This window comes from Cervus canadensis, chromosome 29, assembly GCF_019320065.1.
Source record: "Cervus canadensis isolate Bull #8, Minnesota chromosome 29, ASM1932006v1, whole genome shotgun sequence".
NCBI lineage: Eukaryota > Metazoa > Chordata > Mammalia > Artiodactyla > Cervidae > Cervus > Cervus canadensis.
Window position 1 is genome coordinate 42570613 of NC_057414.1, and position 23977 is coordinate 42594589.

The 23977-nt window shown below is 61.5% G+C and overlaps 1 protein-coding gene and 1 non-coding gene across 4 annotated transcripts; one reads left to right on the forward strand and one right to left on the reverse strand.

The window, feature by feature from the left end:
* Positions 1-897: 897 nt before the first annotated feature.
* Positions 898-1034, reverse strand: LOC122431504. The gene has a single exon (XR_006266528.1). It is a non-coding gene; the product is annotated as a small nucleolar RNA SNORA13 (small nucleolar RNA).
* Positions 1035-3315: 2281 nt separating this feature from the next.
* On the forward strand, positions 3316-22259 carry GRK2 (G protein-coupled receptor kinase 2). Of its 3 annotated transcripts, none has more exons than XM_043451106.1 (21): positions 3316-3649; positions 13436-13512; positions 15277-15350; positions 15481-15582; positions 15674-15748; positions 15873-15934; positions 16691-16742; positions 16998-17089; positions 17245-17344; positions 17428-17506; positions 17596-17726; positions 17953-18047; positions 18121-18228; positions 18688-18754; positions 19043-19143; positions 19725-19791; positions 19873-19968; positions 20195-20357; positions 20517-20653; positions 20735-20848; positions 20972-22259. In XM_043451106.1, exons 1-21 carry the CDS (start codon positions 3537-3539, stop codon positions 21134-21136), a joined length of 2070 nt encoding a protein of 689 aa, XP_043307041.1. In that variant the 5' UTR covers positions 3316-3536; the 3' UTR covers positions 21137-22259. The 3 variants fall into 3 exon arrangements, with proteins under 3 accessions (XP_043307041.1, XP_043307042.1, XP_043307043.1); XM_043451107.1 differs by having other exon boundaries at positions 3323-3649; positions 20738-20848; XM_043451108.1 differs by lacking the exon at positions 3316-3649 and adding an exon at positions 12920-12990.
* Positions 22260-23977: the final 1718 nt, after the last annotated feature.

Genomic DNA, 23977 nt, shown 5'->3' on the forward strand with positions numbered 1-23977 from the left:
GGCTGTGGGGCTCGTTCACTCAGTCACTCATTCATTCATCAAATGTTGACTATATCTTTCTGTGTCAGGTCTCATGGTGGGCTCTGGGGGCCTTGGTTTCAGTGAGAGGAGGTATGAACGTCAGGAGGCATTTTCCAGTGGATGTGAACATTGAATAAAGCTTCGTGGACTGATTCAGTGGACCTGAGTTTTGAGCAAGCTCCAAGAGATGCTGAAGGACAGGGAAGCCTGGCATGCTGCAGTCCATGGGGTCGCAAAAGAGTTGGACATGACTGAGCAACTGGACACCACCATACACACACATCCCACCCCCCTGTCAAAAACTTGAAATGACATGCATCTTGCAATTAATGATGTTTTCAAATCAAGGAAACAGGTACTAAGTGCAGAACTGGAGATGTACACAAATTGGGAGCAAGGATTGGGGAGAGTGGCCTGGAGGAGGTAGGTCTTAAAGGATGAGCAGGAGTTAGCCAGGGAAGAGGACACACAGAGTGCTTCGAGACAGAGGGAGGAACAAAGGCCCAGGGGTAAGAGCTGATGGACAGGCTGGTGGGGGGTGTACCTCGGGCTTAGGGGGTGATGGCAACACTGGCCTGAGAGGGGAGCAGGACTCAGTCATCCAAGACTTTGACTTGCAGGTTAAGGAACTTGCTCACGTGATTTGCTTTCGGCAGAGTCGGGTGGGGGCCTGGAGTCCCCTCTGAATTCCCCACTCTCAGCATCCCCAGAAGGCCTGGAGCACTGCTTCTCAGTGCTAAGTAGACAGTAAATCTATCAGATCAAGATTCGAGAGAGGCATCTCTGGTCAGGGCCTGTATTAGGGCAGGAGCCCTGGGGATCCTCAGAAGCGGACAGGTTTTTTTTTGTTTTTTTTTTTTTTTTTAATTTATGAGTATATGTTACTTACGCAGCTCCTACACCGAAGATATCAAATACAAGGGTAGGAAAATAAGCTGCGCAAGTGTTTGGTTTACGCCTTTTTTGACACCACATCCACTAGTTTCCAAAAGTGAATGGGCAACACAAAGGCGGTAAGAAAACCGCGTAAGGAATGCTGCGTGGCGCCGAGGTGCTAACCCTTCACTGTTCTGAGGGCAACTAAGCCCAGTTCTACATTTTCGCCTCCGACTCACAATCTAACTGGGTAAGGAACGCTTAATTACTCTATTAGATGACTAAAACATTAAAATCTCGAGGCAACTGATCCTTTCTGTAAGAACATGAAAACTCACCTGCAAGGATGGTGATACTCATTTCCGCCAAATTCTGCACCATGACATAGTTATCAAGATCTACACCTGAAATGGCACCCTCGCGTGGACCTGATTTCACACCACGACATGGTCGGCATACGTGCTGTACACGGTGAAGCCTTTCCCTTTCACACGCACAAAATCCCCGCATTAGAAACTCCCTGACACACAGTCGATAAACTCAAAAGCCCCCACCCCCATCGCCCCGTCTCCTAGCATGGAAAAGCAGACTCGGGGCCGCTTGGAGCCTCCTGAGGTCTCAACAACGTGGCGGAGGCCAAAGCAGGCCGCTGCCCTCTACGCGTTCAGGTCCCGGGAGCATCTTGCCCAGTCCGGTCTCGGCAGCAGCCTCCCAAGACTCGGGGAAGCCGCATGGTCCTGCCCGGCGCCCCGGCCCTCAGAGGCCTGGCTGCGGGACGATCTGTGTCACGCGAAGCTCCAGCAAACGACCTACGGACAGGTTTAAGAAGATTCTCAGGAGGCCAGGTGAGAGGGTATGGTGATAGATTAGGGCATAGGGAGACAGAGGAGTCAAGGGTAATGCCTGGAGTTCTGGCTTGAGTGTCTGGGTGGATGGTGGCGTCACCCGCTGAGAAGGGGACCTCACCATCCTGACTGATGTGCTCTGGTTCCAGGCTCTGCCAAGGCTGATCTCAGAAGGTAGCCTGAGGAGTGCACATGACAATGGTGGTGGAGAATCCTAGGCTTTGCAAAAAGGTCCTGGTTACTGACCCACAAACTGGCATGAGGCTTTGGTTCCATGTGCCCAGGACTGGGAGGGAATCTTGTCACCTTGGAAAACACAGAGAGGCTCTTAAGAGCAGCGCACTGAGATGGGGTGCTGCTTTGTGATACATGGATCCCCTCCACCTCCACCATGCAGTCTCATCAGAGTAAATTTCCCTTGCCAGGCAGTCCAGTGACCCCCATGACCCGGCCCCCCCCCCACCAAAGGCTGAGAGAAGTTGGATCCCGTTTTCTGGAATCATGATAATTCTGGCCCAGGGAGGGGGGTTTTGGTGCATGGTCCTCAGTCTTGAGTGGGAGTCCTGGGGCCTGGACTGGGTCTGGAGTAGGAGTGGGGATTGGGACTGGGGTAAGTCTGGAGTCTGATGGCAGTCATCAGGTCCCAGGTCCATGATGAACCGTTAAGGGCTCGTTTGAGTCCTGGTTGGATGTCTTGGTCCTGGGCCTGTGTCCCAAATTTTTGGGTCCAGAACCCTGGTCTGGGACTGATGGTCCAAGCCCAGGCCCAGGCTCTGCCCCCAAGTCCAGGGTTTGGAGTCATGATAGTGGTCTGAATCTGGGGGTGGAATCAAGGTCGGGCTCAGCAACCAAGCTGGGATCAAGGTCATGGTCTGTGGTTGGGATCAGTGTTTGAGGTCGTGGCCCCAAATCTGGATCTGGGGTCCTGTTAAGGGTCAGGGGTCAGCATCAGGGTCTGGGTGTGAAGGGGATTGGGTCCAGAATTGTGACCTGAGATCATGGTGTCAGAGGGGGTGGTCCAAGGTCTAGTTCTGAGGCTCCTGCTTGGAATCTGGGGTCAGGAATGTGATCGGGTCTGGTGTCAGGTTTCCAACTGTGTCCAAGGTCAGGGGTCAGGGGTTATAGCTAAAGTCTGAGATCCATGTCCCTGGGAACACATTCTGCAGTGCCAAGTCTGGGGTCCGGGCCGTGGTCTATCATGGCCCCTGGGGTCACATTCTGCAATGCCAAGTCTGGGGTCCCGGCCGTGGTCTATCGTGGCGTCTGGGAGCCGAATTGTGCCCCGAGTCGTGGTCAACGTCTGGGTCTAGGGTCTTCTGCGGGCGAGGGTCCCTGTCGTGTCCCAGGTCAGGGGACAGGTCACGGCCGGTGGGGGCCGTGGGCGGAGAGTCGAGGCCGGGGTGGCCTCGGGGGTCAGGCTCGGTCCAGCCCCGCGGCCTCCAGGGGGCGCCGCCGCCCGCCCGGCCGGCCCCTCGCGGGCTCGCTGGCGCTGTGCGCGGCAGGCGGGGCCGGAGGCGGCGGCGGCGGCTCCGGGGCGCGGGCGGCGGCGGGCGGCGGCGGCGGCGGCGGCGGCCCGACTGCAGTCCCGGCGGGAGCCGAGCGAGCCGGGGCCGGGCCCGAGCCGGCGCCATGGGGCGGCGCCGCCTGTGAGCCGCGCCGAGCGGAGCCGCGGGCGCCGAGCGGGGCCGGGCGGGCGGCGGCGCCCGAGGCCGACGGAGCGGCCGGGCCGGGCCGAGCGCGCGGAGCGGAGCGGAGCGGAGCCGAGCGGCGGGAGAGGCCGCCGCCGCCGCCAAGATGGCGGACCTGGAGGCAGTGCTGGCCGACGTGAGCTACCTGATGGCCATGGAGAAGAGCAAGGCCACGCCGGCGGCGCGCGCCAGCAAGAAGATCCTGCTGCCCGAGCCCAGGTGAGGCGGGCGCCGCAGCCCCGCGCCCCGGCCGCCCGGGCACTGGCCCCGCGATCCCCTCAGCCCCCCCTCAGCGCCCGGCGTCCGGCAGCCCTGCCCGGCCCCCGGCGCCCCCGGCCCTGTGCACCGAACACCCGGGGCGCCCCAGCGCGGGGGCTTTCCGGCTGCGCGGGCTCCCCGACTCGCCCGCTGCCCCCGGGCCGGCTCTGCCTGCCTCCCTTTGGCTTCACACACTCCGCCTGGCCCCCTTCTCCGTCAGCCCCCCTCGCTCTTGCCTTCTCCCCCGGGGACGCCGTGCACCCCCTTCATCCTCCTCTGGATAGCCCAGGGTCCCCCGCTTCCCACCGTGGAGTCCCCCACCTCTGCCTGCTCATCTCCCCGGGCCCGACTGTGTCGTCCATCCTGTCGCTGCCCCGACTCCCAGCACCACCCTCTTTGGGGTTCCACCGGCCCCCACCGTGGCCCCCTCGGGTGGACCCTTCCTTGAGGTTTGGGGCAGACGAGTCTTCCCGGGATCTTCCCCGGTCTTCCGGCAGGTCACTGGCTTGGGGTGGGAATTGAGAGTACTCTGGGGGCTGGGGGAGCCGTGGGGAGCAGTGGGGCGCAGGGTCCGGTGTGCGCCCGGAAGCTCTGTCCCTCTCCCCTGGAATTCCGACTTCGGAGAGAGTCCTGCCTGTGCAGCCCGGGGGTGCTGCTTGCCAGGGGATGTCCCAGCACGTCTGCAGCAGCTGGATCACAGCTGCCACCTCTCTGGGAGATAACTGACCTGATACCCAAGTTTCACCTGCTCAGGGTTTAGGCGCAGGAGTGGACAGCGTAGGGACAGTAGCTGAGGCTGTCCAGCATGTTATGGCTTTGAGAGTATTGTCCCATCCCTTGAGCCTCGCAACAACCCAGGGGGCCGGTCGGTCAGGTGGGGTTTTGTCTCCGTGGATCAGATAGGGAAGCTGAAGGCCCAGACATGAGTGGCCTGCCCAGTGTCACAGGTAAGTCAGGGCGGTGCTGGGCCACCAGAATCAGGGCTTCTGGCTTGTGGTTCCACGTTGGGTCCACCACTCTAACCTGAGCCTGGGTCTGGCCATTCTGCCTGAAGAGCCATATGCCCTGCCAGCCAGGACCCTGGACCCATCCTAGCTGTCTTGGTCTTATCATGTGACTTTGGGCAAGTCCCTTCCCATTTCTGGGCCTCAGTTTTCTCATCTGTGAAATGTGGACGGTGTGAAATAACGGCTGTGACTCTGTGGCATCCTGAGTGAAGCGGGGCCCAAACGGCCTCGGGGGGTGGGTACTGTGCCGACATCTCCAGTGCTTTCTCCTGCCCGTTCACTGGGTTTCGGATTGACTGAACACCAGGCCGGGGAGAGGAAAACTGGTCTGCGTTTTGCAAAGGCCGTTAGGGCCCTTTTTTTCTCAGACATTTGCAATCAGATTTCTCAAAACAGGAACCAGACTGACTGCCAGCCCGGGGCTGTCCGGGGAGCAGCGACAGTTAGAACAAAAATGAGTTCAGAAATGACAAAGCCACGAGGGAGGAAATGGGGGAGTTGGCCTCTGGGGTGCACAAGTGGCTCTCCGTGGTGGCCGCGGCCTCGAGACCCTCCAGCAGGTTGGACTTCTGCAAAGCGTGAGGCGGGGCTTTTTCTGGAACTCTCTGCTTTTGGGTAATCTCGCCCCAGAATGCATTGCTGGCGGTGGGGCCCCGCCTCGGCTTGGCTCTGCAGGTGTTAGAACCCTGAGAAAGAAGACGTTCCTCTTTTTCTGTCCCCGTCACACCCTTGATATCGACGGCGCTGAAAGGAGTAGTGGTGGAAGTCATAATAATTTATTTATTTCTGACATCTGTCATCTCAGCCGATCCAAAAAACCACCCCCCGAGGTTGGCAAGGTCGTGCCTTGCATGTAGTAGTTGCTCAAGAAATAGCAGGACCACGTGGTGTCTGAAGGCAGGGGGACTGTGAGATTGAGGGGGGCAGCAGGAGGCCGAGAGCCAGGGGCCAGGGGTCCTCAGGTAGGGTCACCACCTGGCGGCACGACCTCGGGCGGATGGCCGGCACCTGTGAGGTGCACTCGATGCACTCGCCGTGAGCTGAGGCTGGGCAGGGGCCTCGGAATCCACACCTTCCACCTCGGAGGGGACGCTGCCCGTTGCCTTATGCTCTGCACACCCCCTGGGTCTGACGCCTATTGCCCTGAAGGTTGTTATGACTGTATCTTACAGTTGCCTGTTTGCAAAGTGCTTTGTACCCCGTTTTATCCTTTTCACAACCATAGGAAACGGGCACGGCAGCTGGTATTTTCCCACTTAATAAGTCGAAGCACCTGAGGCTTGGAGAGGGGAAGAGACTTGGTCACAGAGGCGAAGTGGTGTTTGAATTTGGGGTCTCCGGGCTCCCAGGTGCTCTTTCCCCGCTGTGCGTCCTGTCTTCCACACACCCTTCCGGACCTCTGCGCTCACCCTGGTCCTTCTCTTGAGGAATGTGTGCCAGCTGGCCCCCCATGCCCAGGGAGCCATAGGTCTGGGGGGAGGGTGGCCTGGAAGCCACAGGGCAACCCCACGCCATCAGCTGTCTTGGTTCACAGGGCCCAGTCCCCTCCCCGCCCGGGGTCACGTCTTCCCCTCGGCCACGACATCGGGGTCAGGGAGGAGGGCCGTGGTTTGCCTAGGACAAGGTGCCATTTGGAGCCGTTCCCACCTTGGGGTGGTCCATCTTGGCAGCCTCCCTGCGGCTGGTGCCTGGGTTGTGGCTTGGCTGGGAGCTGGGCTGGCTCACAGCTCTGACTTCTCGGGACTGGGGAACAGGAGCTGTTGGGCACAGGGCCACTTCGAGTTGGCACAGGGGCCTCCCCTTCTGTCACTCTATAGAATCCAAAGGAGACAGACTCATTTCTCGCCCTCTGGCAGAGGGAGGCAGCTGTGTGGCAGGAGTCTGGAGACCTGGCTTGCAATCCCGCTGCAGTGCCAGCTCACCTGGGCCCTAGGGACACCCCTTATCCTGGCCGAGCCTGCCTCAGTTTCCACCTCAGTCCAACGAGGGGGCTGCCCTTGACCAATGGACCCCTCGCCACACACACACCCCGCCGTGCTCCTTCGGCTCTCGGGGTCTGTGGTCAATGCCGCTCTACGGAGAAGCTGCTGTCTGTCTTTCCCAGCAGCGGCCACGGTCCCATAATGATCGTCGTTTGCTTAATATGACCACGGAGGCCTCGTGTAATTAATCTCTGGGCTCCTGGCGGGGGAGTCCGGCCTGGGCGGTCCCGGGAGATGCCCAGCCCTCCCTGGTGACTGCGGCAGCCCCAGTGGCAGATGTCAGAGCCGGGTGCCTCTTGCAGCCGGGTGCTTCTCTTGCCTCTTTCTTTCCCAGTCCCTCCCCCCTCCATGAATTTCCTCCTTCCTGCCCTTTTCTGGCTTCCCTGTCTCCCAGACCCGCGGCTCTTCCTCCGCTGCTTCTTCGTTCCTGTTAACTCTTCGCTCCCAGGACTTCCTGCCCTTGGTCTGCGGAGGGAAGAAGCGCAGGCGGTGGTTTTCTTGCTTCCTCCTCCCTCCGCTTCTCCATCACCAGCAGAAACCCTGCTGGCTTTTATCCCTTACCCAGAACGTTCCGCTCCGGTAGCAGCATTTTCCCACCCTATCCCTCCGCCTCCCGCCGTCCCTCGCCTCCGAAAATAAGATTATCTTTTAGGGCACTCATCCCCTCCGGGTCTTCGAAGCTCCCCCCCACCCCCCGCTCTCCCCAGGAGTGGGTCTCCAGGACCTCTTTCCCCATCTGTTCTCCTTTCCAGATCATGGGATTTCGCATTTTTGCCATTAAGTTGCTCGCCCGCCCGCCGTTCTCTCAGTAAATGGATTCGAAGGGAGCGTGAGCTTGACAGGTTGGAATCCGTGCCGGGGAATCTGGGCTCTGTCAAGCCAGGAATAACGTGCCCTATTAATGCACGATCAGTCCTTAGTAGTAAACTCCCGGTGACGTCAGGTGTAGGCACAGTCTGGGGCGGCGTTTCCTGCCCGCCGCGGGCACCTGGGGAGGCTGTGCAGAGGGGCCGGGCTCTGTGCACACAGCTGGAGCCTCCAGGATATTATGTTCCTGCCTTGGAACAGACAGCAGAAGCCACGAGGACCGGAGAGCCTTTGAAGAACACAGCCTCCATCACACCTGCCCTTATTATTTTTTCTTTTGGCTGCACCGGGTCTTAGTTGGCACATAAGGAATCTTTGTGGCTGCATGTGGGATCTAGTTCCCTGACCAGGGATCGAACCCAGGCCCCCCTGCGTTGAGAGCACAGAATCTCAACCGCTGGGCCACCGGGCAAGTCCTACACCTGCCCTTCTTTTTTCCCTGTGGCCCCAAGGGGCCAATGTCCTCTGCTGATTACGGAAGACAGTTATACCCAAGTCATCCTTCATCTGTTTCAAACAGAAGATACTAAAAAATGAGGCGTTTGGCTGCAGACTTTTCTAAGACAGTAACCTGCCCTCTGCATCGCTGTTAACAGGCAGGGTAGTGTCTTGACTGGCTGAAGAGCGGGGTTTCCGAAGTGGGTTTTCTGTTGCTGACGTGTCCGCTGCTCTGTTCTCTGAGCAGGGAGGCCATTCTGGGTTTGGGGTTCCGGATAGCTGTCTTCCTGGGAGTGCAGGGCAGGGAGCCCTGGAAGTTGTTCCAGGTTTGTTCTCACGGGACAAGAGCAGTGAGCGGCAGGCTGCGACAAGGCCACTGGAGTGTCTTTTCCCGCAAGCCGTCACTTTGTGGCTGCCATGCCTCAGTGGGTTCATGGGTGCGGTGCCCCGAGGTGTCACTTCTCTTTCCCGGCCCCGGACTTGCTCCAGAGCTGGCCGATTCGGTCGTTTTTTCCCATTTGGTATGTGGTCCTTCCTCGAGCTCTGAGGATGTTGTCAGCCCCGAGGAGAATCATTGAGAAATATTCATCAGAAGCCCCTGAGGACTTCCTCATACCTCTTGGCACCGTGGTGCCAGGTTTCCTGGAAATGCCCCAGAGGAGTGCCCCGGCCGTGGCGACAGCCTCTGGTCTGCTGGCTTGCCAGCCGTCTCTCCCAGAGCGTGTCGCTTCGTGGCGTGGCTGCCCCCGAGTGCAGAGCCCCCAGGCCAGCTTGCACTGTGGCTCTAGCATGTTGTCATCCAGGAGCACAGGAACCACGGCCCCTGGCCCTGCCACGTGCCAGCTGGGGCTGCCCCAGCCTGATTGGCACCCACAGCCAGGATACAAGTCCGGGGTCCCCTGGGACCCTGCCCCCAGCTCTCCCAAAGAGGCCTTTTCTTGGGAGGGGGGCTGGACATTTTCTTGCCACTGGCTAGGTTGGGACTCAGGGTGTGCTGCTTCTCAGCGTCTTCTGGCCTCGATTTCCTCACCATCAAGATGAGCGTGTTTGCTCTCGACCCTGAGGTCCCACCCCATCCACACAGGCTGCGGTCTCTGACTCTGAGTGGGTGTATCTGGGAGGCCACCATGCCACAGAGCCAGGGACTTAGCTTTCCCCTTGAACCACGTGGCGCCAGAAGGTGCCGGAAGCTCTCCCCCTCAGCCCTCCCCCTGCCGCCCCATCACCCCAGCCCTCGCTGGGGTGGCGGGCCGGAAGTGCTGTCTCCCCAGCCGCCAGGCAGCTCTCACCGGGGGGCCTTTGCTCCTGGCAGGGCAGGTATTGGGCTCTGCCCACGGGGCCCCCCAGGCCGGTCTGTGAGCAGAGTAGAGTTCCAGCCCTTCGGGCTCGGGAAGATGTTCACTGGCCCTGCCCTGGGGAAGGGTCCAGTCATAGCCCCACTCTCTGAGGACATGGCAGGTGTGATCAGATTCTAGAAGGGGGGCTCCCTCCAGGAGAAGGCAGCCCAACACGACAGGCTGCGTTCTTCTATCGCCGTGTCCTCTCCGCCTTTCTCAGCGGTCAGCTCAGTGTTGGCGATTCAGCGTTTGTTGACATCCTCATTTTACAATGGGGAAGCTGGACATTTAAAGTCTGTAACTTGGCCTGGCCTCTGGGAGGGAGGAGGGAAGAGCCATTTGGAGCCCAAGCCTGGACACCAGGCAACTGCGGGAACCAGGTCGGCCGAGCCCCTTCCCCCGAGAGGCTGGGAGCCAGGGGGTCCTTCGGGGGCAGGGACAGAGGAACGATGCAGGCATGGGTCTCCCCCGACAGCCCGATGTCCATCTGGGGGCCGCACGCTCCTGGATATCAGAGTCATTGACCTGGGTGGGGTCAGGAATGCTGCTGTGGGCCCATCGCCACTCAGACTCCACCAGTATCAGGGCGCGGGGGTAGGAGGCAAAGGTGACCCAGCCCAGGAGGCTGCCACTGCCTCGCGTGCCAGCCTGTACTTGCCACCCTGGCAGGAGTGTCCCCCATGACACGCTTTCCTAACCTGCCAGCTCCCTGGGCCCCAGCCCCGTGGGAACAGACAGGAAACCCTAACGTTGCTGCCTGGAGGCCTCCCCTTCAAGGACTGCCGAGGTTGACCTCGTGTTTGATTGGGGTTGGGGTGGGGGGGTTGTTTATTTTATTTAGAAAACATTTTTTTCTTTTTAAGGAAGAAAGTGAAGTGCTGCGGGCTGGGAAGAATGCTGTGGCCATCCACCCCGTGCGGTCTTCCGAGGGAGGCGGGGTCTAGCTTGCTGCGCCCGGGCCCCAGCCGGCAGCGGGCAGAGCCCCTGGGAGGGAGGAAAAGGCCTGTGCCCGGCGCGGTGCCCAGAGAAGAGCTGCTGGCTCTGCTGGTTCTTGGGCAGGCCCTTGGAGAGCCTGTTTCCCTGGCCTTGGTGTGTCCAGCCTACGGGGCCCTGCAGAGGGAAGTGGAGGCCCTGCTCCCCGCTGGGCATTCCCATCGTGTGCCACCTTTGCTGAGCCTGGGCCAGTCCTGCTGGTTCCTGGGGGGCGGGGCTGGGGGGCGGGGAGGAGCTTCCCTGTGACTGTTGCAGGGGCCACACCCAGCTGCCCCGTGGGGTCATCTGACAGGCTGGTGTCGCTCTGCCTGTCACCCACACCTACCTGTCTCTGGACATTCCCCTGACCACCCCTCTGACCGTCCCCCTCCGTGGAGGATCAACATTCTGTGATACTTTTTTCTTTCTTGCTCGTTACCATCCCCCTTCCATAGACCAAGAGGTCCTGAAACCCAGGAACGGGATGTGGACACAGAGACCCAAGAGCCGAACCGCAGAGCGGTTGAGGGCCCAGCCCTCCTGTCCGCCTCCCAGGAGAAATCTGGCCCTTGTGGGGTCCCCAGAGCCACACACCCATACCTCCTGGCTGCCTGGTCTTGTGGACCTGCTGAGCCTCCGTTACCTTGCACTGGGCCCCCCTGCTGTACTCAGCCCAGCACACCACCCAGCCTGTGTGCCCATCCAAACGAGAGGCCCTGAGCTGCCCTCCGCCAGGCTGCGGGCCTGAAGGGATGGGCACACACTGCGGCCCACAGCCTCCCTGGGCTCCTGTCTCTAGTCTGCAGGCCTGGGGCGGGGGCTGGATCTTGCTCAGTATCACAGATTTTTAAACTCCTGATATGTGTTAAGTGCTTGGGGGGCCTTGGAGTCGGGTCTTGCCTCCAGTGTCCCTGAAAGTCCCTCAGGACCAAGGAGCCGTGCCCTTGGCAGAGGCTGGTGGTGACTGTGAGTGGGTATGTGGCCCCCAGGAGGGAGGGTGTGCCAGCCTGGCTCAGGGCCACTGCCCAGCCTTGGAGTCCCCACGGCCGTGGAGGGCGTCCTCGCTTTCTGGGACGGAACTGGCTCTGAAGTGGTAGCTCAGGGCCACCGGGCCCCTGGCCCTCAGCTGGGGCTCTTGTCGGCTGCAGTCACAGGATGGGGACACAGGAGGGCCGTCTGGGTCAGCGGCACCCCACTCTCCTGTTAGAGACAGTTCTCAGGGAGGGTCACAGGGTCTCCGAGCTCCTGGGATCACGGCTCCAGGCCTGTGCCCACAGTGGTTCTGTGTGCGCCCGCTTTGCCTCATGTGGCTCAAGTGCAGGCAAGGGCCTGGCCAGCTCAGGGCTGGACCTCCACCCCAACCCCTTCAGAAGGAAAGGGCAGGAGTCACCCCACCTGTGAACCTAGGTTAGGGCTAGGGGCTGGGCAAGGTCTGCTGGTTGCACTGGCCTTCTGTCCTCAGGCCCCCTCTCTGATGGGCCCTCAAAAACCCCAACTGGCCTTGTCAGTTCTGTCCGTCTGTCCATCTACCCCTAGCCTGCCCCTAGCCCACTTTGTTTCAACCCTCCTTCCTGGCCCCGCGTCATCAGATACCTGGGCTTCCCCCCATGTTGCCTCCAACAGAGCTCGTCCACTCACCCGCCACCCAACCGAGCTTCCCAAGTGTGGTCTGTCGAGCCTCCTCCCTGCCCAGTGGCTCTTCCCGGCCAGGCCTCCCGTGCCTGTCCCCACGTCTACCACCCACCCTGGGCTTCACCACCTGTCGACATCCTGTTTGCATTTGAGGAACCCAGTGAGGTTCTACCTCCTCCACGTGATCTCTCCAATGGCCCAGAACGTTCTTTCCTGCCTGAGTCTCCTCCAACTGACTGGGCCCCATGCAGTTCGTCTCATGCTTTCTAATGTCACGGAATCGCAGACGTAGGACCGGTGCCCTGGGCGGGCCTCCCTGGGGGGCAGGGCTGCATGGCACCTTCTAGCAGGTGGTGGGCAGCAGGGCCCTGTGCTGGGCTCCACGAGGCAGGCAGGGGTATGGAGAGGTGGGCACACAGCATCCTTTTCACCCGTGACCTGCTGGCGGCCCCCCCATATCCTGAGGCCCTGTGAGCATCTCGAGAGCCAGGTGGGACCGCAGCCGGTGGCTGGGCGGGACTGCAGGTGGCCCAGGAAAGGAGAGGAGGGGAGACCAAGCTGCCACTGAGGCATGAAACCTGGCCAGGTGTGAGTTTCCCAGAGCACTCGGTGATGGGGGTGAGATAACCGGGGGTGGGGAGTGTGATAACCTGGGCTTCCGTGGTCACAGGGGCAGCCCCCACTCCTCCGCTGCCCTGGAGGCAGCTCAGGGCCAGGGGTCCTACTTTAGGTATTAGGGACAAGGGAGCTGAGGCTTGACTTTTTTTCTTCCCCCAATATTGAAATATAATCCACATGACAGAAAATTCATCATGTTGAACTGCTAAAGTCAGTGGATTTCAGTACATTTACTGTGTCATGCAGCCCTCATCACTGCCTAATTCCAGAACATTCCCATCACCTTATAAAGAAACCCTGGCCCATTAGAAGTTATTCCTCTTTTCTTCTCCAGTTTCTGACACTCACTCATCTGCTTTCTGTAGATCTGCCCCTTCTGGACTTGTGGTATAAATGGAATCATATAATGTGTGGGCTTTGGTGACTGTTACTTGGTGGAACACTCGCAGGTTGGTCCGTACTGTGGGGCACATGTATACCAGCCTTTCACTCCGTTTCATGGCCAAGTGGTATCCCATTGTGAGGATGGGCCGTATTTCCATGATCCATCATCTGCTGATGGGTGAGGCCTGGCTTCTGAGGTTCGGCCAACTCCCTGAAGCCAGCACGAGGAAGGGCTGGGACCAGACTTCTGAGCAGCCACCTGCTGGTCACCCTAGCTTTGGAAGACGGAGCTTTGGCGGGCAGACAGGCTTCCTCGGGTCCCACTGGTGTGACCCACGGTCAGGTCTGACGGGGTGGCTGCCTTGCTGGAAGGGAGCATGACAGCCACTGGCAGTGCCCTCCACTGCAGATTCCAGGGGCAGATGCAGCCACCCTCCAGGGGAGCAGGGCCAGCAGGCCTGGCGGGAGCCATGGGGACTCTGGGTCACCACCACCCGCCCTGTCTTCCAGCATCCGCAGCGTCATGCAGAAGTACCTGGAGGACCGGGGCGAGGTGACCTTCGAGAAGATCTTCTCCCAGAAGCTGGGTGAGTATGGCGGGGGCTCTGCCAAGCCCAGGGCATCCACCCCACCTCCCAGTCCGGCTGCCAGACCAGGGGGTGGGGGCAGGAGGACCCCGGGGTCGCCTTTGTATGCCACCCCAGCTGACCGGGCTGTGTGCCCCCTCTCTGCCAAGAGATCTCCCGTCCACCGTGGGGGAAGCACAGGGCAGCCCAGCGGGGGCCGGGACCCACCGTCTCCCAGCCCCTGGCCGTCGCCCCGGGAGGCCCCTGAAGCGGGGTGGGGGCCCAGCAGTCTTCCAGGACCGCCAGGGAAGTTCCTCCTTTGGGGTTTTTGTTTTCGAGAGTTGCAGCTTCCCCTTGGCGCAGGCACAGCTGCTGGGGCCGTTGGTGGAACTGACAGGAAGGGGCGGGGCCCTTCCTGTGGCGCCTGCCGCTGCGGTCGCCCCCGCCCCCACGGCCCTCTTTGTGAGCAACCTGCGCCGGCAGGCCCCTCGGCCGCCGCCTCCAGGGCCCCGGCCTTAGAGGCGGGCACCCGCGGGAGGGGGAGGCGGGGCGCGGGGAAGCAGGCCCGGCCGCCCACAGCTCTGACTCGGCCTTTCCCGGAGAAGGGACCTCGGCTCTGAAATGGGAGTGGCCTGGCCCGGAGGTCAGGCCTAGGGAGTCTGTGTGTCAAGGAGGCCTGCAGCGTGGGTCCCCTGCTTGCGCTGTGTGACCTTGGGCACATCGCTGCCCCTCTCTGAGCCTCGCCTGAGAGCTAGCATTCTGGAGCGCCACTGTGCAAGACTGTTGGAGGCCCAGGTGCGGTGGTGGCAATGAAAAGCCCCTTGCCCACTGGGAAGTCCGGGGCTCGAGTTCCTCAAGGTCCACTGTTGAAAGGCCCATTTGCCCTTACCAGAAGCCGTGGCCGAGAGCTCTGGCAGAGGGGGCAGGGCCCCCAGAGGTGTGCGAAGCCACCCAGCTTGAGCCTGGGCACCCATGTCAGGCTCGAGGGAGTCGGGACCACCCTTCCTCCTGCTGGCCCTCCAGGGCTGCTCTGGGGCCCGGCCCCTGGCCTGCGTCCTCCAGGGTCTCCTGCCTGCCCTTCCTGCAGCCATTCTCACCCCCTGCCGTCCCCAGAGGCCGTGCTGTCTGGAGCCCTCTGCACACAGCCTCTGCCGTGTCCTTCCCAGGACCTGCCGCTGGGCAGGAGAGCCCTGAGTTCCCCTCAGGCTGCCAGGTTCCACCTGCCTGACAGGTCTCCCTGAGCCTCGGTTTCCCCCAGTGGACCTGCCGCCCCTGTCCACCTGTTGGGAGTGGCAGCTGTGAGAGCCAGCCTGATGATGGAGGCGGGGTGTAAGGTCCAAGGACAGGGCACCCCCAACCCCCACGCAGCAGCCCTGGCCTGGCCCAGGCAGATCTCACTGCACCGACGCGGCCCAGCTGCCCGCTGGGTGTGTCCCCCTCCTGGGGGAGAAGCAGGCTCCAGACTGCATTGAGAGGGCAGGGGCCAGGTGCCAGAGTCAGCCCCACACTCTGTCTCACCAGGGCGCCTGCCGCTTTCCAGCCACCATCAGAAGAAGCAGATTCTGAGAGGGGTGGGAACTCGGGCGCCCCGACCCTGAATCTGAGACTCTTCGGTTGGTGGTGACCTCCGAGGCCACCTTGCCCAGCCTCCGTCCAGGGCAGGGACCACGTCTGCCACCTCCTTGGCCACTTCTGCCCAGGAAGCCCCAAGCCCACACCCCCCACCGTGATGGGATGACCTCTGTGGGGCTGTGACTCAGCCCGACGCAAAACGCTTGCTTTCAGGGTACCTGCTCTTCCGAGACTTCTGCCTGAAGCACCTGGAGGAGGCCAAGCCCTTGGTGGAGTTCTACGAGGAGGTGAGGCCGGGCTGGCTTGGCCCTGCTGCGTGTGGGGAAAGGGAGGGGCTTGGGCTGCTTTCATTGAACCTGTAAGACAGTCCCGCGCCCCGCTGGGCCAGGGCTCACCTGTGGGGATCTTGTCCTCTAGATCAAGAAATATGAGAAGCTGGAAACAGAGGAGGAGCGCCTGGTCTACAGCCGAGAGATCTTCGACACGTACATCATGAAGGAGCTGCTGGCCTGTTCACATGTGAGTGCCCGGGGCCCATGTGCCGGCCTGGGCGTGGGGATGGGAGGGCCGGCCCTATGGAGAAGTCACTCGTCTCTCCCTCCTTCCCCAGCCCTTCTCGAAGAGTGCCATCGAGCACGTCCAGGGCCATCTGGTGAAGAAGCAGGTGCCTCCAGATCTCTTCCAGGTGTGTGCTGGGCTTGTCCCCACTCCCGCCCAGCCCAGCGAGGGTCCCCCATGGGCGGCATAGTCCGGAAGCCTGGTTGGCTCTCGCTATGGCTCAGTCACCCACCTCCCACTCCCTCCCTTAGCCATATATCGAAGAAATTTGCCAGAACCTCCGAGGAGACGTGTTCCAGAAATTCATCGAGAGGTGAGAGCGGGGCACATGCAGGAGCAGAAGGGGTGCTCTGAGAAGGGGTGCGGATGTCCTGGAGGAGAGCCGCCGGCTTGTCAGTGTCCAGCGTGTGCGCACCTGGGCCTGTCTACATCCCAGCGCGGGGACTCCTGAGAGGTCACCACCTCCCCCACCCTCCCCGCCCTTCTCAGCACTAGGCACCTCAAAACCCGTCCCTGTCTAAAGGGAGCGAGGGACCACCCATGTGTCTTTCCCCCCATCGACTGTCTAGCCCCTTGCTGGGCCCACTGGGGATGAGAAGTATCAGGCTGGTGGTAAGGATGGGCACGAGGACACACTGCCCACCCCTCTGCCCCCGTGGCCTTCACGGCCAGAGCCAGCCTGGGGCATGTTCCTTGATGTGCCCCAGCTGCCCTGCCATCTCATAGGGGCTTCACTGGGAGAGAGTGGTGTGTCACTGGACGTATGCAAGGAGGGAAATGAGATGAGCCTTGTTGTGGATGTGGTAGCAGGAAGTCGGGGTCAGATGGGAAGATCTCACCTCTAAGTTTATCTGACCCAAGCAGAAACCCAAAGACTGATAACAATGCTGGTATTGCCGGGAGGCAGGTGGGGGCAGCCCGTGTTGGCATTCTTCCTGGCAGGCCCGGAAGAGGACTCTGAGGTTTGGGAGCCCAGGCAATAGCAGTGGGTGAGGCCAGCTTGCTCCCAGCATCAATTTCACTCACTTTCTAAGGCTTAGTTGAGCTTGGGTTCTTTCTTCTCTTGCAGTGATAAATTCACACGATTTTGCCAGTGGAAGAATGTGGAGCTCAACATCCACGTGAGTGGGCTGGGTGGGCGTGCAGAATCGTCTCCCTGCTGCTCCTCCCCAGGGCCCGGGGCGGCCGGGGGAGTCTACCTTCAACGCCCAGGGGCAGCTGTGGGCTTGGTGCTGGGACCCCAGTGTGGATGGCTCCAGGCAGGGCGGCACCTGGGAAGGGTGGCCCTGGGTCAGGGGCCTTGGGGGAACACCCTGCTGCTCCCAGGGTGGGGCCCGGGCAGCCTGTGGTGACTCCCCCGCCTGCCACCCCCGCAGCTGACCATGAACGACTTCAGTGTGCACCGCATCATCGGGCGAGGTGGCTTTGGTGAGGTCTACGGCTGCCGGAAAGCCGACACGGGCAAGATGTGAGCGCCGGGTCCGCTGCCTTGGGTGGGATGCCTGAGGGGGAGGAGGGCCCCCCGGGGGGTGCCCTGAGGACCAGCCACACCCCACTGCACCCCTGGGGCCCTGCACTGCAGGTGCCAGCAGACCAACTGAGGGACCGACCCCTCTCCCCCAGGTACGCCATGAAGTGTCTGGACAAGAAGCGCATCAAGATGAAGCAAGGGGAGACCCTGGCCCTGAACGAGCGCATCATGCTGTCGCTCGTCAGCACTGGGGTGAGCGGCAGCCCGCCTCGCCTCAGCCCCCGGCTCCAAACCCAGTGCAGCCTGCGCTGACCTCCTCTTCCACCCCCTCCTAGGACTGCCCGTTCATCGTCTGCATGTCATACGCCTTCCACACGCCAGACAAGCTCAGCTTCATCCTGGATCTAATGAACGGTGAGTGCCTAGCCTGGCCCCAGGTGGACCTCGGGGCTGGGGACCGGGGTGGGAGCTGAGCGCCCCCTCCTGCGGGCTGCCTCCTTCAGGCGGGGACCTGCACTACCACCTGTCCCAGCACGGGGTCTTCTCCGAGGCCGACATGCGCTTCTACGCCGCGGAGATCATCCTGGGCCTGGAGCACATGCACAACCGCTTCGTGGTCTACCGGGATCTGAAGGTGAGGCGCCGCCCCGCCCTCTTCCCGCCGTGGCCCCGCCCTCTTCCCGGCCTGGCTCCTCCCCCTTTCGTGCCCCGCCCTCTTCCCTGCCTGGCTCCTCCCCTCTGCAACCCCCACGCCCCGACCCAGGCCCGTCTCTGGACACCCTTACCTCTAGACAGCCACCCGGCTGGTGTCTTGCCCGGCCGGGTCCTGTCCTGAGCTACTCACTGAGCCTCCTCCACAGCCGGCCAACATCCTGCTGGACGAGCACGGCCACGTGCGCATCTCAGACCTGGGCCTGGCCTGTGACTTCTCCAAGAAGAAGCCTCATGCCAGTGTGTGAGTGCCCCAGCCCCACGCCCCCTTCCCGCACCCTCCGACCGGCCCGCTTATGGCCTCCTTCCTCCGCCAGGGGCACCCACGGGTACATGGCTCCCGAGGTTCTACAGAAGGGTGTGGCCTACGACAGCAGTGCTGACTGGTTTTCCCTGGGCTGCATGCTCTTCAAGCTGCTGCGAGGGTGAGCAGGCTGTCCCAGGGCGGGTGCACAGGACAGAAACAGGCTTTCCCCCAGGGCTGGGGTGGGGGGCCCCCTGCTGCCGGGCTGTCAGGGGTGGCACCATCCCTGGCTTTGGTAAGGATCTTCATGGGCTTCCCAGGTGGCACTAGTGGTAGAGAACCTGCCTGTCAGTGCAGGAGATATAAGAGTTGTGGGTTCGATTCCTGGATCAGGAGGATCCCCTGGATGAGGGCATGGCAAGTTCAGTTCAGTTCAGTCGCTCAGTCATGTCGGACTCTTTGCAACCCACCCCAGTGTTCTTGCCTGGAGAATCTCCAAGGACAGAGGAGCCTGGCGGGCTACAGTCTATAGGGTCGCGCGGTCAGACACGACTGAAGTGACTTAGCAGGCACTCATGCAGCCTGCCTCAGTTTGCACATTCCCATTCTCTGACCTTGGACTTTGGCTTTTCTTGCCCAGGCATAGCCCTTTCCGGCAGCACAAGACCAAAGACAAGCATGAGATCGACAGAATGACATTAACAATGGTGCGTGGAGGGTCCCAAACCGGGGAGGCTGGGTGGAGCTCATGAGGGGCCATAGTGCAGCTGGGGTCTCATGTGGGCATCAGGGTCTTGGCTGCCAGCAGCCCACCCTCTGGCCCCATATGCTCTCCCTTCCCCACGCTGTCAGAGCAAACATGCCTGCTAGGGCCATCCGGAAGCTCTCTGCTGGGGGCCTGGACCTGCCCGCCCCTGCCTCATGCAGCCTCAGGAGGCCCAGAGCTGTGATGGGGGCCAGGGTGGGCCCCTGCCAACGTCCCCTCCTCCCTGCAGGCTGTGGAGCTGCCCGACTCCTTCTCCCCTGAGCTCCGCTCCTTGCTGGAGGGGCTGCTGCAGAGGGATGTCAACCGGAGGCTAGGCTGCCTGGGCCGAGGGTGAGTGCCCGGGACCCCGGCCATTACACCAGGCCTTCCCGCCCTGCTGGGTGATGTCCACACTGCGGTGTCTAGGTGTCTGCAAGGGTTGCTGGGGCAGCCTGCCTGAGCCTCTGCCCGTGTTCCTCTGAGGCTGTGTCCTGTCACTGGATCCCCCCCAATCTGTGGTCCCAGCCTACTTGGCAGAGTTCACAAGTTGGGGCCAGGGCAGCCCTGCCCAGTGTTCCCAAGTGGAGAGTGCCTGCCATACAGCTGCTGGGGGTGGGCACAGACCGGACAAAGATGATGTTGCTAATGATGATGACAGCAGCTTTTTATGTTTATTAAACATTTACTAAGCACTGGGCGTGATGTTGCAAGATTCCCAGTATTAAACTCACCACAGCCCTATGCCGTGGAAACTGCTGTTCTCCCCATTTGAAAGATGAGAAAACAGGCTGAGGTTTAAGGAACTTGCCCAAGGTTGCAGAGCCAGAGTATGGCTAAACCAGCAGTTAAACCTAGGCTGCCTGTCCCGCAGCCCAGACCTTGCCCCCCCAACCTGGGTGGTGCCAAGCCCCAGTGACCCACTCTTCCCACAGGGCCCAGGAGGTGAAGGAGAGCCCCTTCTTCCGTTCCCTGGACTGGCAGATGGTCTTCTTGCAAAAGGTAACAGCCCAGAGCCGGGGCCGGGTGGTGTGCTCAGGAGCCCCTGCTCGGTCCTGATGCCTAGCCCCTGTTCCACTGCAGTACCCGCCCCCACTGATCCCCCCACGAGGGGAGGTGAATGCAGCCGACGCCTTCGACATTGGCTCCTTTGATGAGGAGGACACAAAAGGAATCAAGGTATGGGGCCTGGCCTGGCCTCCCAGCCCTGAGCACGGCTGGCAGTGTCCTCCGTCCTGTGGCCCTATGAGATCCCCATGTCAGCCCCATCTGCCTGGTGGGCCTCGGGCTCCTGCTTCCCACACGTCCCCAGGGGTGGCCATTGGATCAGACCACCATGTCCCGGGCCCTGCGGCCGGGCTGGCCTGTGGCTGAGAGCCGTCCCTTCTCCACCCTCTTGGTGAAGCTACTGGACAGTGACCAGGAGCTCTACCGCAACTTCCCCCTGACCATCTCGGAGCGGTGGCAGCAGGAGGTCGCAGAGACTGTCTTTGACACCATCAACGCCGAGACGGACCGGCTGGAGGCCCGCAAGAAAACCAAAAACAAGCAGTTGGGCCACGAGGAAGGTGAGGGTCAGCAGCTGCCATGGGCACCCACTGCCCGCTCTAGAGATGGGAAGCAGGCTCAGGTGTCAGCCGGGGTCCCTGCCAAAGAGCAGCTGATCCAGGACTCAGACCCGGGTTGGGCAGCCGGCTGAGTGCCCCTCTCTTGCTCTCTCACGTCAGACTACGCCCTGGGCAAGGACTGCATCATGCATGGCTACATGTCCAAGATGGGCAATCCCTTCCTGACCCAGTGGCAGCGGCGGTACTTCTACCTGTTCCCCAACCGGCTCGAATGGCGGGGCGAGGGCGAGGCCCCGGTAAGGAGCAGCCCGGGGCCGGGAACCCCTGGGATGGGCGGGCCGGTCCCAGGCCCTCACCGCCCGCTCCCCGCCCTGCAGCAGAGCCTGCTGACCATGGAGGAGATCCAGTCGGTGGAGGAGACGCAGATCAAGGAGCGAAAGTGCCTGCTCCTCAAGATCCGAGGCGGCAAGCAGTTCGTCCTGCAGTGCGACGTGAGTGGGGACCCGGGGTGGGGCCGGGATGGAGCCGGGGCGGGGCCAGAATGACTGGGGCGGCGTCGGACGGGGCGGGGCCAGAAGGGCCGGGGCCCCGCCTAACAGCCAGTGTGCGCGCAGAGTGACCCAGAGCTGGTACAGTGGAAGAAGGAGCTGCGCGACGCCTACCGCGAGGCCCAGCAGCTGGTGCAGCGGGTGCCCAAGATGAAGAACAAGCCGCGCTCACCCGTCGTGGAGTTGAGCAAGGTGCCACTGATACAGCGCGGCAGCGCCAACGGCCTCTGACCTGCCGCCCGCTCGCCCGGCCACCCTTCTGCCCGCCCGCCTTTTATAAACCTCTAATTTATTTTGTTGGATTTTTATTATTTGTTTTCCCGCCAAGCGGAAAAGGTTTTATTTTGTAATTATTGTGATTTCCTGTGGCCCCAGCCTGGCCCAGCCCCCAGGGAGGGGCCCGCTTGCCTTGGCTCCCGCTGCCACCCACCCAGCCACTGTTCAGCCACCTTACCCTGCCCCCAGGGGCCTCCGCTCCTGTGTCTCCCCCACACAGGGAGAGCAGCAGCCCCCAGCGCCCTCCCACCCTTCCCCAGGGACGGTGTCGCCTGGAGTTGGGCCTGCCACCCCCCCTCCCCCCAAGCTCTGTGCCTACAGCACAGCTGGGTGGCCCGGCGGCCCCACCCAGGGGAGGCTGCAGCACAAGGAGGCTACCTGAAGCTCCCACCGCGGCCCCTCCTGCGTCGACTGGGACACAGGCCTGCACTGACCTGCTCTCCAGCCAGTCGGTAGATAAAGGAGCCTGTGGACTCGCTGACCCCAGGGCCTTCCACGTGACTTCGGCTCCTGCACCCTTTCTGGGGAAGAGCCCCCGTGTCACTGGCTGCCTCCCTGCCCACCTTCCCTGGACACAGTGGGGCCTGGCCAGGAGGGGTGGCATTGGCAGGGGCTGCTGCTGCCCCCATCCCAGCTACCCCCCTCTTCCTACCCAAGCGCCCAGGCTCAGGGACCACAGAAAGGCACCTTCGGGGCTGTGCCACGCTGGCCTCGCCTGGCCCCGAGCCCCCTTCCTCTGGGCTGGGCAGGGCCTCTTCTGCTCAGAACCGTCGGGGGCCGGCCTGGGCCGGACGGCACAGTGCGAGGGGCGGGTGGGGCCGCCCTCCCCACTCCGGCGCGCCCCTCGCGGTCCAGCCCCACGTTCCGTCAGTGCCGCCGCCCCCAGGGCGCCACCTCGCCCGCAGCATGCCCCCTCGTGCCAGTCGCTGCCGTGTGGTGTCGCGCCCTCCCCCGGGGCTGGGTTGGCGGGCCCTCCCCTCCCATCTACACTCCCCGGGGCGTTCCTCTGCCGATTTTTGAATGTGATTTTAAAGAGTGAAAAAGGATACTATGCGTTTTTATAAAAAATAGTGCCTGATTCCTTGGCTGTGTCAGACTCTTGTGTCATTTTCAGCCTCTCCCCCCCTCCCCCCACCTCGGGGTGGGGCCTGAGGAGGGAGGGTCTTGGTGGCCCAGATCTCTGCCACCAGGGCAGGCACTCACAGCCTGGGGAGGGTTGGGGGTGGCTTGTACCCTGCCTGTCCCATCCCGGGGGAGCAGAAAGGGGTCTTCTGCCCACTGCCTGGGAAACAGGAGGTGCCTGCAGGCTGGTGCTTAGTGTCATGTTTGGACTGGCTGGGCATCTAGCCCGCCGGGGCCCATGCTGAGGACACTGCTGAGGACAGAAGAGCACCTCTGCCCTGGGGGCCACACACGCAGCCTCCAGCCTCAGCCATGGCTTCATCCTCACCTCTGGCTTTGCAGCGCAGCCTCCAGTAGAGGTCCCTGAAGCCTGAACGATCCCCAAGCACCAGGCTTCACGTACCCAAAGGCTATGTTCAACTTTCTTCTCCCCACGTCTCTGCTGTCCAGGCCCCCATGGGTGATGTCGCTGCTGCCCTTTCCAGGCAGCACTCTGCAGGCAAGGACTCAGGGCCCCAAGGAGTCCCCAAGGAAATGGGTTTGGAGCTGGCCCTCCAGCACCGGGGTGGACGAGGTGGGGAGGACATTTCTGATGCAGGGAAGGGCCCAGCGGTCAGGTGTGGCTCAGGTTGGCAGCAGTTCTGTGGGAAGGAAGCAGGCCTGGGAGGCCCTGAATGCCAGGCTAAAGCCAACCCAGAGTCCAGGGGCACTTAGTGACTGCAGCACGAAGATGGGAATGGAGATGGAGTCTGAACCTGGATAGGCTCTCGGGAGTCCTTGAAGGTTCTGGACAGCGGCTGGGTGGTGACCTGACAGCTGACTGCAGAACTAGTTGCTGGTTACATGTGCAGGGTGTGCAGAAGGAGATGGAAGACGAGTCAGGGAGACAGGGGCCAGTGATTCTGTCCAGGAAGAGATGTCATATGATGGTGGTGGTGGAGGAAGAGATGCAAAGAGGCTGGATGGAAAGAACCTGGCCCAGCAGGAATGGGCAGGACTTGGGGACTAGAGAGAGACGGGGGTCCACGATGGTACACCAGGAGGGCCCTGCGGTCACTCAGCCACGACAGTCAGGGAGCAGAGCTGGCTGGAAGGGAGAAGGGTGAACGTGGCTGCATTTGGCTTGGGACCTGCTGACGGATTGCATGGGCCTTCGGGCACAGAGGGGTCCAAGGAAGAGCTGAAGTGTGGTCCTAGAGGTGGCACCGGGGTGACATTGGAATAGACAGGCTTTTAGCCGGGAGAAGCCTGATTTGGGAGTCAGGAGGAGCCCTGGAAAAGGGTTGAGAAGACAATGGAATTAGGAGTCAAGTACCGGTAGGGAGTTGTGTTTGAAGCTGCAGAAATCAGGACAGGCTGGGCCTGAGACAGTCCTGTTAGATTTGGGGTGAAGAGGGCTTGGGACTTTTTAAAGAAGGTGGAGGCTAGAGAGAGCTGCAACAGTGATGGCTGGTAGGACCTGATTTTATTTTTTTTATTAAAAAATATTTCTTTTTAACACCAAAACCATTTGTATTGGGGTATAGCCAATTAACACTGTTGTGGTAGCTTCAGATGAACAGCAAAGGGCCTCAGCCGTACACATACATGTATACATCCATGCTCCCATTAAGGCTGGCATATAACATTGAACAGAGTTCCAGATGCTAGGCAATAAGTCTTTGTTAGTTATCC